This window comes from Sorex fumeus, unplaced genomic scaffold (assembly GCF_029834395.1).
Source record: "Sorex fumeus unplaced genomic scaffold, SorFum_2.1 ptg000095l, whole genome shotgun sequence".
Lineage (NCBI taxonomy): Eukaryota > Metazoa > Chordata > Mammalia > Eulipotyphla > Soricidae > Sorex > Sorex fumeus.
This window is the reverse complement of record NW_026606152.1, coordinates 16154062-16175137: the sequence shown is the minus strand read 5'-3', so window position 1 is coordinate 16175137 and position 21076 is coordinate 16154062. Positions and strand designations below refer to the sequence as shown.

General features: G+C 45.1%; 1 protein-coding gene across 1 annotated transcript in view; it reads left to right on the top strand.

Moving 5' to 3' along the window:
* The first annotated feature begins 1117 nt into the window (after nucleotides 1-1117).
* Nucleotides 1118-21076, top strand: part of CUNH13orf42 (chromosome unknown C13orf42 homolog) — a 30803-nt gene continuing 10844 nt past the window's right edge. Inside the window, exon 1 of the mRNA XM_056133034.1 lies at nucleotides 1118-1543. Within this exon, the coding sequence (XP_055989009.1) occupies nucleotides 1118-1543 (426 nt within the window). The remainder of the gene's footprint in view (nucleotides 1544-21076) is intronic.

Here is a 21076-nt window from a genome sequence, read left to right as displayed (position 1 = left end):
GCCCAGTGATGTCTCCACTGTGAGACTAGAATAGAAAAATTCATTCTAGAGACTTACAGACCTCAGTTCTCCCATCTAAGGCCCAACCCTGCTTATTTTCCGAGATTTGACGAGATGGGGCGCACTCAGGGTAGTACAGCTGTAGACCAGACATCAGTTCCAGGACTGACATTTCAGAGAGACATAGAGGGACCTAGAAAAATGGATGCAATAACAGTGATCACTTGTATCATTTCCTAATGAGAAAAATCTCAGGGGCTAGGGAATTCCTGAGTTTTCAAGGTCCTCAAATGGTGCTATTTAAAAAAAAGTAGACCTTGGGACCTGATTATAACTAGTGTGATGGGCGGATGAGTTGCTTAAGCTGTATCATTCCGCATGTGGCCCAGCTTTCTGCTCATGGAAGCTTTTGTGTAGGGAGTTACAGTCCGGATATCTGAGTCCTGGTTTCTACAATGGAGCTATCCGGTATCAGCCTGAGGTCTTGTTACAGTGGGGAGGCATTTCCCAGGCACTCGAATGCCTACTCAGAGCCCAGCTTATCAGGGATCTGAGAGCCTCCTGCCAGCGGCATTGGCCCTTGGCAGGTGGCTGGATTTTACCCTGGGAAACTCACTTCTTTTGAGAGGGAGCCCTGTGCAGAGGAGGATTTCCATTGTGATTCCCAGGAGTTCAGGGCCAAGGTCAGTTTGGCAGTTGGAAATGTAAAATTCGACCCTCTGGGTCAGTCTGACAAACATCCAGAAATGGGAAATAAAAAGGACAGAAAATAACAGAACAGATAAAGCAGGGTTGTGTTTTCCCCAGCCGGTTGAGTTCTTCCTGCTTAGCTCCTGGGAGATATTTGCACGGGAACAGTGCTCAGAGGAAGCCTGAACACCTGCTTTGAAGCTGACGGCACCTTCTCTCTGCAGGAGCTCTGTGTAAATACCCCCTACCCCCGTTCCCCATGCAAGATGCAAGGGGCCTGATCAAGTCTGTTGCTGGGGTTCCAGAGATCAGAGGCCTCCTGGAGGCAGGTGGCAGGAGGCCTGGATGTTGGCTCATTTGCCCCAGGCTAGATCAAGTGGCGCAGCGCCGGCAGCTGGAAGGGACCCACAGAGAGAAACCAGGCACCATGTTCCGAAAGATCCACTCTGTCTTTCACCCCAGCGCACAGCGGAGAGCGGAGGTGGCCCAGAGCCCCTACTACGACCGAGCTGGCTCCGGCGTGCGGCTGATCCGCAGCAGCTCCATGTACGTGGTCGGCGACCACGGAGAGAAGTTAAGCGAGTCCTTGAAGAAGTGCAAGAGCACAGGCAGCATGGACGGCGGCCTGTACTACCTGCAGCAGGAGGGTGACCGCGCCTGGATGTACTCCCGCACCCAGGACTGCCTGCAGTACTTACAGGAGCTACTGGCCCTGCGCAGGAAGTACCTCAGCAGCCTCAGCGAGCTGAAGCCCCACCATGTCAGGGGTCCTTCCTCCACCTCCTCCAAATCCTCCAAGTCCTCCAAGGCAGGCAAAAAGGCCCTGGCCCAGTCCACCTCCAAAGAAATGAAGGTGAGTGCTGCTCAGAAGATGCCTAGATTGCTTTCCATAGCTGGGGAGCCCTAGGATATCACAAGGGGGCCACAGGCAAAATCGTTTCATGGGGGACAGGCATGAGACTGGGGTCCATCCATGGCATGGCGTTTGGGGGTGGGGGGGAACTGGGCGCAAGAAGGACCAAGTTCAGAAGGGGCTATGTAAGGTTTGGATGAGTTTCTGCCAAGTCTTAGTGTCTGTGTGAGTCAGCACCTTCTCTCCCCACCCCACCCCCATCCCCAAGGACTCCCATGCAGGCTTCATCCATCTGCTCTTCCGAGTGACTGGCCATGTCATCGCTCCATTGCCTGTCCCAGGAGTGATGGTCAATTCCATTCTCATTCCCTTCATTGACCCTGGGAATGGTTTCTGTAGAGCATCTGTGGAGGCCTTAGGAAGCTCAGGTTTTGGGCCATGTTGGGTGTGCCATGTGCCTGTCATCTCCTGCTTGTATCACAGGTAAGGCTGTGTCTAGGGACAGCTAATAACCTCTCTGCAAACATGCTCACTGCTTTTCTCTAACCATCATTGAAAGTCTTCATGGGAAGAGTGAGATGTTCACAGGAACAGGATGTTTTCCATTCTCTAGGACTTGGCCCACCTGAGCCAAACATCTGGAGGAACTGGGCTATACTTGGAGGAATCAGGGAGGCTCGGCACAGCCCCAGAGTGCATGTCCCCAAAGCAGAGGCATGGCCACTGTTCTTCAGACTAAACAGGAAGAAAGTGAGCTGACCACATTTAGGTTGCTAGGATTCCTGGAGCCAAACATCTGACAACCCCCAAAGAGCAGGTGGGAGACACTTCCTGCCAGGGCTCTGTGACCTAATTCCCAAAGACCCTGATACATTTGTTAACACGTTCCTTTGGGACCTCAGTATTTCAGGGGTGGGCGTGGGGCTTGGAGCTACTCCTCAGCAGTGCTCAGAGGGGATGGCAACGACTCTCAGCAATCTTCAGCCCCGTATTATGGGCGGGGTGATTCAATTGTTAGGTTTGCCATGGTTGGTACCCTTTGGATGCAGCTGTACTCAGCTCCTTGGGGCTACACCCAGGGGTGCTAGGGATGGGTGTTACAGGAGGCATCAGATCTGGGCCTGGCGAATGGTAGACATATGCTCCTGTCCTCTGAGCTATCTCACCAGTCCCTCCTATTTTTAATTCATTTTTAAAACATTTTTATTGAAGTACTGTGGTTTATAATACTGTTAATTGTAGTTTTGTGCACACGTTATTCCAACACCAAAGCCACCATTAGAACGGAACGCCCCCTTCCCTCCACTCATGGCCCAGTGGTCCTTCCCTTTCTCTCCTCCCCAAAGCCAACTCTGTTTGTGGGCAAATCTCCAGTTCTGTTGGCCATTTATTTCTCCCTTGATGCATATCTTTATGTCTTATAAATGAGAGAGATTATTCAGCATCTTCCCTCCTCCTCCTCCTCCTCCTCCTCTTCTTCTTCTTCTTCTTCTTCTTCTTCTTCTTCTTCTTCTTCTTCTTCTTCCTCTTCTTCTTCCTCTTCTTCTTTCTCTTCTTCCTCTTCTTCCTCTTCTTCCTCTTCCTCCTCTTCCTCTTCCTCTTCCTCTTCCTCTTCCTCTTCTTCTTCTTCTTCTTCTTCTTCTTCTTCTTCTTCTTCTTCTTCTTCTTCTTCACTTTTTGCGTCACATCCAGAGATGTACAGGGGTTACTCCTGGCTCATGCTGTCAGGAATTACTCTGGTGGTGCTCGGGGGATCATATGGAATGCTGGAAATCAAACCCGGGTCGGCCGCGTGCAAGGCAAATGCCCTACCCGCTGTGCTATCACTCCAGCCCCTTCCCTTTTCTTCTGACTGACTTCACTCAGCATGGTATCCTCCAATTCCTTCCATGTTACAAGTTGCATGATCTTGTCCTTTCTTAGGGCTTTATGGTATTTCACCATGTATCTGTATCACAACTTTTTTGATCCACTCATCTATAGTAGACATTTGGGTTGTTTCCATAATCTAGGGATTGTTTTAAAAGTTTCAATGAGCATTAGTGAACATGCATCCTTTCAAATAAATGCTTTTGAGCTTTGGGGATGATGCACCAGAAGTGGAACATCACTGGGTTGTATGGGAGTTCTATTCTCACTTGTCAGAGAAATCTCCACATTGCTTTCCATAGAGGTTGAACCTGTTGCCAACATTTCCACCAAGAGTAAATCAGTGAATGAGGGGTCCTTTCTCAACCGCATCCCTGCCAGGACTGGTTATTTTCAGAATTTTTGACATGCGTCATTCTCACTGTTGTTTTTTCCTAAATTCTTCCCCTCATTTCCAAAATGAATATGTAAGTTTTGAGACTGGACCCAAAGTTGTTCACAGCAGGACCATCTCTTGTGGCTGTCTCCCTGGGGACAGCCCAGACCTGCAGCTCCCCTTGGCACCATTAGAATTCCTGTATAATCTCTAGGGTTTGAGACTTCCCCCAATTAGAGACAAAGCTTGTTGCTTTATCCCAGATGGGAATGATTTGAAGAATCATTTCACCTCTAATGGGTTGGGGTACAACCATTCTGGTTCCCAGCACTAACCCTGTGACCATCCAGCTGTATGGGCCGATTATCCTCCAAGCCCTACCAAGGACAGCTTTGTATTCCCATCCAGGGATCTTTAAAAGTTTATTTTTTGGTATTGGATCAGGGAGTCATACTCATCAGTTCTGGGAGGCTACCCCAGTTTCTGTGCACTCGGAGCCAGGCATCTCTGGGGATTGAACTGAGGCTGCCACATGCAAAGCATGCAAAGGCCCACGAGTGATCTCTCCTGCCCTTTCTTTCAGCTTGACATGGTGGGGTGTTAAGCTTTGGTTAGATTTCTCCAAGGTGTTATACTTTTCTGTAAAGTGAGTCCTCCCATGGGAGAACCTACGTCTCTTCCTCCTTGTTCAGCTGTCTAATCAAGAGTCAGAAGTATGTGAGAGCAGAGCTACCAGCGCTGGCCCTGTAGGACAGCTTGGAGGAAGAACATGGTACAAGGCCTAGATGTCCTTGGAGGATGCCTCCAACCATGCAGAACCAGGATAGAGCTTTAATTTGTTTTATTTTTTCATTTCTTTTTGGGGGAGATTTGGGGCCACATGCAGCAGTGCTTGGACCTTACTTCTGACTCATTCTCAGGGGCTGCTCCTGGAAGGACTTGGGAGACCATATGTGATGCTGGGGGTCAAACATGGATCAACCATGTGCAAGGCAAGTGCCCTACAACCCTCCAACTCAATAGAGGGAGATTTTAAAGGGCTTTAAGTTGTGACTAAAGTAAAGGCCCTCCCCTTGATCATCGATTTGCTGGAGCGGGCCCAGTAACGTCTCCATTGGAGACTTTGTTGTTACTGTGTCTGGCATATCGAATACTCTCAGTAGCTTACCGGGCTCTCCGAGAGGGGTGGAGGAATCGAACTCGGGTCGGCCATGTTGGCTGCGTGCAAGGCAGACGCCCTACCCCCTGTGCTAAAGTGCCAGCATCAACTCACTATTGGAAGTTGTGCATTTTAGTGGAGCAGCTTGCCTCTCTGGCAATTACTTGTGCATGAACAAGCATATAAGGATAGATCTGGTGAGGAAGAAGCCAGGTCTGGCTCTGAGAGCACCCAGAGGTGCTGGTGTTGACTGTCTATAGGCAGCTAGGGTTGCTTTGAGACAGTCTGTTCTCTTTCTCCATTATTTCTGGTGAGGATCTCGGTGCTTAGAGCATTTGGGAAATCATGGCAGTGCATCTGCGTGGTGCTCAGAGCATTTGGTAAATCATGGCAGTGCAGGTCCTATGGCCGGCAAAGCTGTCTATGGCTACCTAGCTCCATGCCTAATGGTCAGGAGCACATTCCTCGGGGTTGCCAGCTCTCTCCTGCATAAATAGGAAACAGCTGCTGATGTTTTCAATGGGGACATATTGCACTTTTTTACTCTGGCCCTTTGATAGGTGCTGAATATCTCCCAAATCATGTTTTAGTTCTAACCTCCAATATCCAAGAAACACCTTTACTTGGAACCAGGGTTGTGGCCAAATGCTTTTGTTTAAGTGGGAGTACTCAGAATGGGGCTCTAATCTGATGTCGCTGGAATCCATCTAAAAAGATAAAGTGGGCCATACAGGCAGCCTGGGAGCAGCTGTATGAAGGCGGGAGGGACATTGCAAGCAGGCCACTGAGTGTGTGGGCACTGGGAGAGAGATCTAAACACAGGGAGAAAGCACAGTACATGCCATCTTAACATCTAGCCCCCAGCTAGATGGTAGGGAAGCAATTTGTTTGTTCTAAGCCGTCTAGTCTGTGGGACTTCTTTTTGCAGCAATGAAGAGAGTGCTGCGAATGAGTCTGTGTCCCTGTTAAACCAGGCCAAGATACCACTGATGCACCAAGGAGTCACACAGACAGGTGGTGATGCAGTGAGCAAAAGGTCTTTATTGGATAGGTCGAGCTAGGGGCCTCCATCCAGCTCACTGACACAGTGGTACCCTTCTTGGAACGAGAGGCCCCAAGTCTCAAAAATGAAGGGCTTTTATACCTCGCATTATATAACAGGGACTTTCTGCGGACCACCCTTTTTGGCTGCAGTCTGAGGGCCTTTTCACTACTTGTACTTAGCTGATTGGTTTATAACTTGGAGTTGCATAAGAGTTACATAAGTGTTACATAGGTGCGCTTTCCTACCTGCATCTGATTGGTAACTTTAGTTGACCTCACTATGGCTATCTCACTTTGGGGAAGTCATGACTCGATTCCAGGAATCTGTAGTCAATTCCAGAAATTCTGGAACTGAAACCTAGGCCTAGATTCTTCTGGCTTCTTTGTGAGAAGAAAGGCAGGCTTCTGTCATGGCGCCTGCCTTTGCTTTCTCTATTTCTCATCCCTCTCTAGAATTATCCTATCTCTTACTGTCCGCAGTGTCTCTTTCTGCATCTACCCAGCCTCTCTGACTGCTTGAACTGCCCCCAAGCCCATTGGACTGTAGAGAGAGCCTGGTGGGTGTGATGAAACAGAGATGCCTCTTCGTGGGGTTCCATCATCAGAGTACAGCAGTGGATACTTGCCTGTGACTTTTGGATGCTTTCTAAGCTTTTATGTCTGGTGTCTTTTGTGCAGTAGATGCATGGAGGGAATAGCAGTGTTTGCTGGCACACTCACCCCCTTTTCTCAGAAATCAGACTTCAGGTCTCACTGGAATTCTTATGGGACACATTTATCTCTCTTTTGGTGAAACAAAATAGTTTTTTTTTGTTTTTTTTGTTTTTTTTTTTGCTTTTTGGGTCATACCTGGCGATGCACAGGGGTTACTCCTGACTCATGAACTCAGGAATTACTCCTGGCGGTGCTCAGGGGACCATATGGGATGCTGGGAATTGAACCCGGATCAGCTGTGTGCAAGGCAAACACCCTACCCGCTGTACTATCACTCCAGCCCCAAACCAAAACAGTTTTCACCTAAGTGTGTGTGTATGTGTGTGTGTGTGTGTGTGTGTGTGTGTGTGTGTGTGTGTGTTTGATGTGGGGGAATCAAACCCAGGATCTCATACCTAAAAGGAAAATGCTCTACTACTGGCTCCACCTTTAGGACCCCCCCTTTTAAAATTATTTAAGGGACATATTTTTAGATATCAACCCAGCTAACCCATACAATCAAATCAAAAGCTGAGTAAAATAGACTTATTCTTCCTCTCTGCTCTGATGGGTTTTCATTTATTTGTTTACTTTGGGGGGACCATATCCAACAATGTTCAGTGTTTACTCCTGACTCAGTGCCCAGAGATCACTCCTGGCAGTGTTTTGGGTCCCGTATGTAGTGCTCAGGATTAAACTTGGGTTCAACCACTGTATTAGTTCTCTAGAGTTCTCTAGTCCCAAGCTCTGTGTTTTAAAAACCATTGATGCTGACTCTTGTTTGTTTTGTTTTGGGCCTCAATTCGCTATGTTCAGGGCATGCTCCTGACTCTGCTCTCAGGGATCACTACTGATGGGCCTTGGGGGATGATATGGGGTGCTGGAGACAGAACTCAGGTCAGCCTAATGCAAGGCAAGGACCCAACCTGCTGTACTATCTGTCTATGAGTTTTATTTATTTATTTATTTTGGTTTGGGGGGCACACTCTGCAATGTTTGGGGCTAATTAGTGACTCTACACTCAATGATTTCTCCTGGAGAGACTCAGGGGATCACATGTGGTGCCACAGATTGAATCCTTGGGTCAGCTGTGAGCAAGACAAATGCTGTACCTGCTGTACTACCTCTCCAGTTCCCATTTGTGACTTTTCATATTAATCAGGATATATTACATTTGGGCTGGAGCAATAGCACAGTGGGTAGGGCGTTTGCCTTGTACTCAGCCAACATGGCCGACCCGAGTTCGATTCCTTCACCCCTCTCGGAGAGCCCGGCAAACTACCAATAGTATCTTGCCCACACGGCAAAGCCTGGCAAGCTACCTGTGACATATTCGATATGCCAAAAACAGTAACAATTGTCACAATGGAGACGTTCCTGGGCCCACTCGAGCAAATCGATGAACAATGGGAGGACAGTGACAGTGACAGTGATACTACATTTATTTCATGAGCTACTACTAGACCAGGGCCCACAGTGTCTTATACCTTGGAGCAATGAGGCAGGTAGGTCCTGCTGTAAGACTAAGTACATGGAAAGAGTGATGCACTTGTAGGCCAAATGGCCTGTTTTCCTGGTCCCCTGGAGACACTGGCACCCACATGGGTGGGTGGAAGGAGGAAATGAAGACAGGTTAGAAGAGAGGCATGTTCCCGAAATTGGGAACCACAGAATGAGAGTTTCTGGCCACACTCTGATCATCTGTTTTGCTCTCAGAATAGGTGGTTATTCCCCAAGATTCTCATATGGGCACTGATAGAGAGTGCTGTCATTGGTTATGGGCTGAGTAATAGTTACATAACAAGTTTTCCATAGGTACATCATTCCTTCATTCATCAACATATATTTATTGAGCACAGACTATGTGTCAGGAATGCTTCTGGAGACCAGTAAGCATGTGGAATCCCTGTCCTGAGGTGTCATTCTCTGAGGAGAGTGAGACTCTGAGTCAAGGCACAAACTTTATCTCTAAAGAAGCTGTTGTAATAGCTAAGGGCAGCTCAGTGGGAGTTAGGGAGTCTGGGGGTGGGGGAGGGTGGAAGCAGGCTAGAGCTTCTGCTGCTCCTTTCTGACCCAGAGGAAAATGCAGGGCATGCATGTCCACACACACTTTGAAGAATCTTATAGTTGGCTGAAAATGGCTTATGCACTGAGAGGTGTCTGTGAGAAAGACAAAGCTGTCCTGTGCCATTCCTTGCGTTATCCCAGCACCTTGTAAAGCAAACTGTTCCCTCTACAACCTAGTTCTGTTCTGGCCTTGAGGTAGGGGGGGAATCACCTGACTTGGTGCTCAGGGGCCTGAATTGAAATCATGGACCAGGCCGCAGCTACAGTCTTAACCTCCTTAAAGAAGGGTTTGTAAGTGTTGCCTGGTAGTGGGTGACTAAGACTACCAGTTAATAACTTCTTAAGAAATTAAGTGCATTTTATTTTATTCGATCATTTTATGTACGTTTCTTTTCAGAAAATATGTTTAACACTGGATACCTTCCAAATTGTTCACTGTCAGACAAGAGCCAGAATTGTTCGCAGTAGACTTCATGAATGCTTCCAAATTATCACACATAAACCCACACTATCCTTCCAAGGACTATTAGAGTAATGCATATAGTTATAGTATTCCTTATGAAAATATATTACTAATTTACTAGAAAGTGAATTCCTTAAGTGGGGCGTGGAAGCTTAAAAATACATTTAGAAGAATATTTTTATAAAAGGTCTGATAGTTTACCTCTTAAAATGTAAAACAGCTTTCTAAAGTAAAGAGCATAAACTTTGAAAAGCCGCCATTTTAATCATGTAAGTGCATAATTCAGTGGTATTAAGTACATGCGTCACTTTGTGTAGACAAACCCCCTATTCATTCATTTCCAAAACTTCTTCATGGTCCTGAACAGAAAGTTCATATCCATTAAAGAGTAACTTTTATTTCTCACACACTCTTCCCCCCCTCCCCCGCCATCCCTGGTAACCTCTCTTCTACCTTGCTGCTATGAATTTACCTATTCCAGGAACCTCACACAGACAGAATCAGATAGCACTATTAGCGTGTTTTCTAGACTCATCCAGGTGGTAAGAAGTGTCAGAACGTCTTTTGTAGTAGGACTGATCTTCTTGGGGGTTGATGGGAAGTGAAGAGGAAAGATCTGAGACTGTGTTCTGACAGCACCTTGGAAAACAAACTGTTCCCCCTACAACCTGTGTTCTGGTTCTGGTTCTAAACCAGGATGCCTTACAGGTATTTGGGGGGGTCCTCACGGCCGACAGCTCTCTGTACCTTTAAGGTGAATGTGAAAACTTGGCCGTGTTTTGGACACTGACCTGGGGGCTGAGAGCAGAGCCTACACCATCAGTAGGCTGAGAGCAGTAGCCTACACCATTGCTGGCTATACCATCAGTGCCGCCTCCAGGAGGCTTCCTGGAGTTGCTGCACTGCCCTGCAATGCTGATCGGGGGATGGGTGACTGCTTGCCCACTGCAGCAGAAGCATCAGTAATTCTTTCATAAATTGTCTGAATCAGAGCAGGTAAAATTCATTGCAAATCTGTTGGATGAAGTTGCTGCAAAAGATTAATTTCTCTCTGCACTCCTTCACCCCCACTCCCCTACAAAAGAAATTCACCTGATATTTAAAAAGGTCGTAAATGAACCAATGGAATTCTGTACAATGCCTGTCAAAAGTGATTGATTTTTCTCTCAATTAAAATTTCTCTAAATTAAAATTTTATCTAAATTAAGGTAAAGGTAAAAGATAAAGGCCCTCCCGTTGATCGTCGATTTGCTCGAGCGGGCCCAGTAACGTCTCCATTGGAGACTTTGTTGTTACTGTGTCTGGCATATCGAATACTCTCGGTAGCTTGCCGGGCTCTCCGAGAGGGGCGGAGGAATCGAACTCGGGTCGGCCATATTGGCCGCTTGTAAGGCGAACGCCCTACCCGCTGTGCTATCGCTCCAGCCCAACTTATCTATCTCAACTTATCTAAATTAAGTTTTCTAAATTTGACTCTGACAACAGTTAGCTTTCAGAATTAAGTTTTTATTGAAATCATCCATTTCTTGACTCAGAAAGAAAGGGATAGACATAGAAAGATTGCATTAATCTGGGGAACATAAAGTAACAAAATAGGAAACTAACACCCAAGAATGGCCAAGATTAGTACCAGGAATTTTATTCCATGACCTGGAGGCCAACCACACATACTAGGGGAAAAGGGAGCTCAGATAAAGAGGAGAACACCAAATAAAGGTGTTGAGAGGATCCTCCCAGGATGAGAGAAGCATGCTGAAAGTAGACTATAGACCAAACACGATTGCCACTCAATGTCTCTTTTGCAAACCACAAGACCCAAAAGGAGAGAGAGAACAGAGGGGAATGCCCTGCCACAGAGACAGGGGGGGATGGAGGGTGGGAGGGATACTGGGATCCTCGGTGGTGGGAAATGGGCACTGGTGGAGGGATGGGTATTTGATCATTGTATAATTGAAACCCAAGCACAAAAATGTGTAAGTCTGCAACTGTACCTCAAGATGTCTCACTATTAAAAAAATTTTAATAAAAAAAATTATCCATTTCATAGGCCAGAGTGATAGCATAGCAGGTAGGGTGTTTGCCTTGCACACGGCCGACCTGGGTTTGATTCCTCCGTCCCTCTCAGAGAGCCCGGAAAGCTACCAAGTGTAGTCCACCCACACAGAAAAACCCGGCAAGCTACTCGTGACGTATTCAATATGCCAAAAAAAAAAAACAGTAACAAGTCTCTCAATGGAGATGTTACTGGTGCCCGCTCGAGAAAATCAATGAACAACGGGAAGACAGTGTGAACAGTGCATCCACTTCACATTTTAAAATAAGACCATGTTGACAGCTAAATAGAACATTCTCCTCTGTGGCAAGTAGGATTTGAAGCTAATTGAGAGAGAGAGAGACAGAGAGAGAGAGACAGAGAGAGAGAATTTAAATCATCCTTCTGAGCTGTCTATGGCATTGAGAGGAATATTATAGATCTGGTTTTGCACAATTGGGAATTATTTTTCAAACCTGTAGGGGAGACTTCCTACAAACACAGTGATTTTTAAATGAAGGGTTTCTGAGAGCCTCAGTTACAATAGGGGGATCTCTTATCACTTGGATTATATTTCTCTGGTTTGCAGAGTTGAAGGGCAGTAAAAACTCAATATGAGCTGCAAGGAATTTTCCATTATGCTTGGCAGAGCGCTCCATGAGATGACAGACAGTATAATAATGATTGATAACAGAGCGTCTAATTCCTGTGGCCCCTCTCAGTCAAGCCACAAGGTGGGTAATTACATTCCCCAATCTATCTTCCAAGCATGAGCTGTTTGCTCAGCCTGCAGATATTCTCTCCTTTTCTTTCCTCTCCACCACACACATCATCCACCTGGCAGCCTCTGCATCTGTTAGAAAGCAGAGATGCGCCCCCAGGGCAGCCTTCTCTGACAACCCCAGTTGCCCTAGATTTCCCTCCCTGTGCCTGCTCCCCATCTCTGAGCACAGCACCCACTTTCAGCCTGCAGCATAAATGTGTTTATTTGTTACTCCAGCTACTGAGTGAGCACGTTTGCTCTGAACTAGGACGCCATGCCTTTTTTATCCTTTTTAAAGCACACAGTAGCTGTTCAATTAACCTAAGACACTCTTACAGTAATTTAAGAAGGAAACTATTACAAAGTTCCATGTAAGATCTGGAAAAGAAAAAGGTCTGTGGTTTTAAGTGAATGGAAATGATCTTTCTTTTTAATTGAATAAAATGCAGTTTAAGTATACTCACATGAATTATAGTCAAATCATCAAAGACCCAAATGTGTAATGATCTGCTATCTTCAGAAGGGAGCATTTAAAACATCAATTAGCTTTGGTAATAGTTTTGTTCATTTAATGAAATTTATAAACTTCAGAAAATTTAAAGAAGAAAGTAAAAATATCTTTGTGTTATATCCAGCATTAATTGCTATTAATAGTGAATCTTCTTTCATTCTATTTATTTCCTTTATAACTGCATATATGTTTGAGGGTTGTCAGACAAGTTAAAGGATGCCATTAAAACTGAATTTCATGTAAACAATGGATAATTGTTAAATAAAACCACAGCCCAATTTAGTATTTGGGGTAGATATTTATATTAACAATATTCATTTTTATTGAGAAATAGGGGCTGGAGCGATAGCACAGCGGTAGGGCGTTTGCCTTGTACGCAGCCAACATGGCCCACCCGAGTTCGATTCCTCCGCCCCTCTCGGAGAGCCCAGCAAGCTACCGAGAGTATCTCGCCCGCACGGCAGAGCCTGGCAAGCTCCCTGTGACGTATTCGATATGCCAGACACAGTAACAACAAAGTCTCCAATGGAGACGTTACTGGGCCTGCTCGAGCAAATTGATGAACAATGGGAGGGCCTTTACCTTTACCTTTATTGAGAAATAGAAATACAATTCTATGCTATGCTCCTATTGCTAGTTTGGCAATCTTTTCATTTACTACATTTACCACTTACTTTATAAAAATATCTTTTGTCGAGGTAGGGAGTCAGTTCAGCGATTAGGGCCTGTGACTAGAATATACCAAATCGGGCGTGGTTCCTTGTACCACATGGTTCCCTAAGAATTGTGCCAGGTGCTAAAAAAAAAAAAAAAAAAAAAAAAAAAAAAAAAACATCAAATACTAAGACATAAAAAAACAAAAAAAAAAAAAAAAAAAAAAAAAAAAAAAAAAAAAAAAAAAGAATTGCCAGGTGCTGCCTCAGAGATCTCCAAACACTTCCAGGGGTGGTCCTAACACTACCAGGCTGGGCCAAGCATTCACAGCACCAGGGCAGTACATTTTTGGAACCTGGCACTGAACTGCCTGCCTGGTCAGACAAGTCACTCCTTCCCCTACCCCCCACCCCGTGTCCTCAGCACTATTTGGGAGGCCCGCACAAAAAAACTTTTTTATTATCTAACATCCATCAACGATCAAGAATCAGGGACGCTGTCTCGTTTGCCAAGGTGTCAAAAATCAGATGGGCTGGTCACGTAATGAGATTTAAAGACGACTGCTGGACTAGACCTGTTACCGACTGGATTCCATGGGATGTCAAAAGACCGCGTGGCCGCCCACCTACCAGATGGTCAGACTTCTTCATCAAGATCATGAATGAACGATTTGAGGCTCTTCATGTTCCTAGAGCGAACAGACGCCATTGGGCTACACTAGCACATGACAGGGACAAATGGAGATGTTACTGGCGCCCACTCAAGCAAATTGATGATTAATGGGAAGTTAAGTGATTAAGTGATTATCTAATGCAGAGTCCTGCCTGTTTCGTTAATAAGCTTCAAAATCAAACGTTTTAATGGCAAATATTTAATAACTCATCATTAATAATTTTATAATTAATAGTATTTGATAGCATTGTCACTGTCACTGTCCTCCCGTTGTTCATTGATTTGCTTGAGCGGGCCCAGTAACATTGTCAAACTTGTTACTGTGTTTGGCATATCAAATACATCATGGGTAGCTTGCCAGGCTTTGCCATGCAGGCGAGATACTCTCAGTAGCTTGCCTGGCTCTCTGAGATGGCAGAGGAATTGAAATTGGGTCGACCCATGTTGGCCGCTTGCAAGGCAAACACCCTACCCACTGTGCTATCGTTCCAGCCCATTTGATAAAAGGTAAAGGTAAAGGCCCTCCCGTTGATCGTCAATTTGCTCGAGCAGGCCCAGTAACGTCTCCATTGGAGACTTTGTTGTTACTGTGTCTGGCATATCGAATACTCTCGGTAGCTTGCCGGGCTCTCCGAGAGGGGCGGAGGAATCGAACTCGGGTCGGCCATGTTGGCCGCTTGTAAGGCGAACGCCCTACCCGCTGTGCTATAGCATTATCATTAAATAATATTGATTATTAATTATATGATACATTTATTTGGTAATTGTTATTTAACAAAGGATAGAATTGTTAAATATTATACTCTATATTTACAAGACATTTTAAAAAATCAAATTCTTAAAAGTGTGATTAATGATGGTTTAAATACTTATATCTTTGTAAGTAAATAGCAGGTAGGGTGTTTGCCTTGCGCGTGGCTGACCCGGGTTCGATTTCTCCTCCCCTCTTGGAGAGCCTGGCAAACTACCGAGAGTATCTCACCCGCATGGCAAAGCCTGGCAAGCTATCCATGACGTATTTGATATGCAAAAAAACAGTAACAACAAGTCTCACAATTTGTTGTGAGATGTTACTGGTGCTCACTCGAGCAAATCAACGAACAACGGGAGGACAGTGCTACAGGACAGCGCTTCAGGGCTATCCTTTTCTTATTGAATTGTGGTTTTTACTTACCCAATATAATATATTTATATTATGTTTTAAGATATTAATAAACACTTATCTATAAATATTCTGGTTGTATTAAAGTTTTAAATTTATTTCTCTCTCTCTTTTTTTTTTTTTTTTTTGCTTTTTGGGTCACACCCTACCATGCACAGGGGTTGCTTCTGGCTCTGCACTCAGGAATTACTCCTGGTGGTGTAATTGGGGGACCATATGGGATGCTGGGAATCGAACCTGGGTTGGCCGCGTGCAAGGCAAATGCCCTACCAGCTGTGCTATTGCTCTAGCCCCCTAAATTTATTTCTCTTAAAGTTTTAATTATTATATAGATTCTTCTTCTACTAAGGATATCAACACGTATTTAAATATTTTCTCCTGGTTTTGTGTATTTTTTCATTTTAGTTGACCATTTTCTGATATACTAGTGCTACTGGGGCTGGAGCGATAGCACAGCGGGTAGGGCGTTCGCCTTACAAGTGGCCAACATGGCCGACCCGAGTTCGATTCCTCCGCCCCTCTCAGAGAGCCCGGCAAGCTACTGAGAGTATTCGATATGCCAAACACAGTAACAACAAAGTCTCCAATGGAGACGTTACTGGGCCCACTCGAGCAAATTGACGATCAACGGGAGGGCCTTTACCTTTACCTTACCTTTACCTAGTGCTACTGAGTTTTTTATAGTCAAACAAAATATTTCTTACATTGCTACAAAGTCCTTTGGTCTTTCAAAATCAGCTGCATAGTTGCCATGCTCCCTCATCAAAATCTCCATTAAATATAATACCACCAGAGTTAGAAAGATATAACTCAATGGGCTGGAGCAAATGCTTTGTACGCATGGGAGTTGAATTTGATCCTTAGCATCACATAGTCCCCTGAGCATCACCAGAGCAAACTCCACAGCATTGAACTAGAAATTACTCCCAAACATTACTAGGTGTGCCTCGCACACAAAAGAAAAACAAACCAAAAAGCTAAATTAAAACAATCACAAGTCTTCTTTCTGTCAGAAATTAAATTTCAGGTGGAGAAGAAAGTGAAAATCTAACTTGAGTTTTCCTCAATAGCAAAGTTTTCTAGCATCCTTCAACAAATGCATCCCTCCTCTCACTGGATTGTAAATTTCACTTATCCTAAATAAGGATTTTTATCTTATATTTTAATGTTACTGATTCAGCTGTGTAAGTTAGACATCTAGCAGTTTGATAAATGTAAGCAAAGCTTTTTTCACATGGTGTTTTATTTAAGTTCAATATGATGATGGATGTATAAGATCAGGAGTTACCAGGTGTTACCAAAAGAAACAATAGTCTTAAGAATATAAAACTAGGGGCTGGAGTGATAGCACAGCAGGTAGGGCGTTTGCCTTGCATGCGACCAACCCGGGTTCGATTCCCAGCATCCCATATGGTCCCCTGAGCACCGCCAGGAGTAATTTCTGAGTGCAAAGCCAGGAGTACCCCTGAGCATCGCCGGGTGTGACCCAAATAGCAAAAAAAAAAAAAAAAAAAGAATATAAAACTAAAACAGAAAAAAAATTCCCACAAAAATCAAGTTGATCAGTCCATGAGTCTCTAGTCCAATACTCTAAACCTGTGCAGCTTCATTTCCCAGAGGATCTGAATACTTAGTTCTATATGCTAAGGATTCCAAGGGTAGAACTTACAGTTGCAAACCAACCAACCCTTATCTCCCTTTTATCTTTGTACTGATTATCTGAACCCTAATGTCCAATTCATTGATGTTTTTTTCCTTCAGCTCTGGCAGGCCTATCATTAAGCTTATTTATCAAAAAAATGTGCAGATGAATATATATGTATCTATATATTTAAATTGCAGTGACTAATTTGCCAAGTTATTTTCCAGCTTGTGTCTTGTGTCTTGTGTCTACATTTCTTACTTTAGAGACTCACTCTTTTTTTTTTCAAAGATAGGGCTTTTGAGATCCCTATTCAATTTGGAAGCATATTACCTTCGACATTATAATATAAAAGAAATAAGCATGACTTTAAATTTATCCCTTCCAAGGATGGCAGAAGACAAAGAGGATTAATTAGAGCTTCTATGTTTAATCTGAAAAGTTTCTGTTGATGAGCTAAAATTGTGGATTCCTTTGAGTTGCTTTGTATTTTAATTTCACCCAGCTGAATGATGCAAAGGATAACCATCCTCCCAATCCAGAGAAATTCAACATTTGATCCTGAAAATTACACTACCAATACTGGCATTCAGATATAGGCATAATTTTCTCAGGAGAGTAATCTCAGTATTCCATAAAACATGGAGTCAGAATTCTTAAACTTCGCCAAGTTAAGCCCCAAAGTAAAAGTTAGCAACATGCAAACTAGTTGGGGAATAGGAGCCATGGGAAAAATACAGATAGATAGATAGATAGATATAGATCTATATAGATATAGATCTATATATAGATCTATATAGATATAGATCTAGATAGATACAGATCTATCTATCTATCACAATTCCACTGCTTCAGCAAACAGTTATTACTCTGTGCCAGCACCAAAACCATCAGGGATGAGGAGGCTTTCTGTGTGCCTCCATGCTGCCCAGAGTCTGAAGCTGCAATTCTCTGCAGGTACTGCTATATAAGCACTGCGCGCTAACTGATAGCATTACTGGAGCTCCTGAAGCTGCAATTATCAGCACATTCTCATCACCTAGACCACCCTGCTGTCCTGGATGGAGGTCCTGGGAAGAGAAGCAGGAGGCATGACACCCAGAAAATTGGGAACTGAGTCTGTTGTACTACCTATCAAGCAAACAGAAGCTGCCAGTGTCTAGTGAGCCATCTCTGAGTGTTCCTTGCCAAAACTCTCAAAGAAGAGGTGGAGAACAATGGTCTAGTGAGTACTCATGAGGGCATAATACAACATGCTGTGTAGCCTACACTGTCCACACAGGCAGAATGCCCTTTCATCTCTCTGCTGCAGTGTATGATGCGTCGGAAGAGGCAGAGTGCTGGGTTGTCCTCTGAAGAGAGAAGGAAGCATGGGCAGTCACATGCTTTGGCAAGGAGACTGGGCACTCCTGGTGGTCCACAGACTTTGGACAGGTTTAGAATGTTCCCTCCCCTAATTTCTGACAAAATGTTGTTGTCTGCAAGCAGAAGTTCCTTTTCCAACATCCAGTTCTTTACAAAGATAACATCCAGTTGTTAGACAAAGATAACTGGAACCCAGAATTGACAGAGCCCAGAAGAAAATGGACTGATTGGATGGGAGAGATGATGCAATGGGCTGGACCACACGCTTCGCATGCAAGAGGCTCAAGTTCAACCACCAGTAGCACGTGGTTCTCCATGCACCACTGGGAATGAGCCTGAGCACTGAGCTAGGATTAGTTCTTGAGCAACCCCAGACGTGGCACCAGGGCGAACACAAAACACAAACAACAAAAAACCCACACCATTAAAAAAAAAAAAAGGACCAGTTAGAGACAGAAGAGCCCAAATGGTCCAAAAGCAAGAGATCCTGGGCAGGCTGGCAGCTGGTTTGAAATGCAGAAATGATCCTAAACCGCCTTGTGGGATCCATATGAGAAATACCATGGAGTCTGCTTTGGAAAAATGCCCAAGATTCCATCTGGGAAAAGTAATCTGAGCCTCAGGCCTGGTGAGAGGCAGCAGACTGGAGGCTTGGAAAATGATAACCCAAAGGCCACTCACTAAAGATCAAAGGTGAGAGGCAAGTCAGGCTGGAGCCAGCGAGGCAGCAGGGATGCTCTCAGAGAAAGCTCCTCTCTGGAATGGAGCAGGGGTGGCATCTGAGAGCCCGTCAAGACTCAGCCTGACCAGGCACACAGGAAGCAGACTTCATTATACTCAGACTCTCCAAAGAGTTATAAAAGCTCTTGGTTGGAAAGGGTCAAAATTAGGATTTGAGGGACTGGGGAGAAGACTCAGAAAAACCAGTGAGCATGCTTTGTATGCAAAGGGCCTGGGTTGGATTCCTGACACCCCCTGATCCTCCTCACCGCGCCACTGCCAGAAGCCACTCCCAAGCATCATGCGGGATTAGCCCATGAACACCACCAGCTATAGTCTCAAAACAAACAAAAACGTAGATTATTCTGGCTCTCACCAGGGGTATTAATAACTGGCATTCCTTCCCTCTTTTTCCCTCCACATACTTTTTTTTTCTTTATCTCCTCCCTCTTACCTTCTCTTAGTTGCTGTTTCGGCAATTACAGGGGCTGAGGTCACCTGTAAAGAATTTTGGTCCTTGGTGCTCAGTTCTCATCCACTTGGTCTCAAGAACCCTCAGGGCTTATACTGCTGGCTGGGTTGCTCTCACTCATCTGGCTACAGTGCTCACAGATGGTGCTGTGGTATCTACACAGTCCATACTAGAGGGTCTGTGCTGGCATGTCTTCTGTTGCAAGCTTTGTGCATGACAACCACACCCAGAATTGAACCTGTGATCTCAATCTTGCAAGGCAGGTGCTTTGGTCACAGAGTTAGGGAGTCACATCTCCCTAACCCTGTGTGCTTTTAACCGCTTCACACATGCCAGGCACATACCACAGGGCTACCTCCCAGCCCTGGCCAGCCATTATGTGAGGTCACCTCCATGGCTCTTTCCCATGGCCTCAGTGGTGGATGGAGCCCTTGGTGCCTGCAGGAGTGCCTCTTCTGGAGCCCCCAAGCTGTCCTGGTGGATATTAGGAAGACTAGGGCTGGAGCGATAGCACAGCGGTAGGGCATTTGCCTTGCATGCAACCAGTCCGGTCGAGCCGGGTTCGATTCCTCTGCCCCTCTCGGAGAGCCTGGCAAGCTACTGAGAGTATCTCGCCCACACGGCAAAGCCTGGCAAGCTACCCATGATGTATTAGATATGCCAAACACAGTAACAATAAGTCTCAAAATGGAGATATTACTGGGCCCGCTTGAGCAAATGGATGAATAGTGGGAGGACTGTAGGAGGTATGAGGAGGCAGGAAAAACAAAAACAAAAACAACCTTGAATCAGTCTGGACTCAAACTAGAAATTGAAAAGGTCCAGGAAGAATGAACTTGTAGCTTAGCCTGGGTTCTCAGAAAAAGCATCACAAAGTTAATTTGGAGATAATCAAAGGCATTCTTTATTAGGTGTGATGGGAACTGCTAACCAGAGTCCATCTTAACAGGACTGGCCATCTTCTCGGTGCTTGTGATACTCTTGAAAACCCAGCTAAGTTTATAGTGAATGCTTACAGGGAATGCCCACCTCAAGTTAGGCACACTATTAATGGCAAAATGCAAAATAACATGTGTGAACACTGACTGCATGACTGAAAACAACCCCATGCTCCCCTGACAGGGGACGCAAGTTTGTTCCCTGGGGTCTGTGCGATGGTGACTCTGCCACTCAGAAAAGGGACAGGGAAGGGCCATTTAGTGCTGGACATGATCTTCGGGAGTTTTACTCAGAGCTGAGAAAGCTGTGTTCATAGAATACCACTGTATTTTATGTAGTTCAGTAGAAAATGCAGTTTTTGTTTCTGGACCTGGTCTTTCTCTGGGTTCAGATGGGCTTTCAGCCTACCTAGAGAGGAGTTTAGCTGGGTGTGGGACCTGGTGGCTGCTATTATTACTTTCCTAGCACCACTTTCTACTGCATGTCAAGTGGGGACTAGTTGTTCAGAAAGTTCTTCCTGGATATATGCTTGAAGTCTTAGCTTTGTATACCCTTAAGAAAGGATCTGGTTTGCATTCATCTGGGAAACATCAAAGTGACAAAATAGGAGACTAACACCCAAGAATAGCTGTGATAAATACCAGGAGGTTTATTCCATGGCTTGGAGGCCAGCCGCACACTCTAGGAGTAAAGGCAGCTCAGATAGAGAAGGGAGCACCCAATAAAGGGTGCTGGGAAGATCTGCCCAGGATGGGAGAAGCATGCTGAAAGTAGACTATAGACCAAACATGATTGCCACCCACTGCCTCTTTTGCAAACCACAGCACCCAAAAGGAGAGAAAGAACAAAAGGGAGTGCCCTGCTACAAAGGCAGAGTGGGATGGGGGAAAGGGAGGTGGGGGTGGGAGGGATACTGGGATTGGTGGGGGT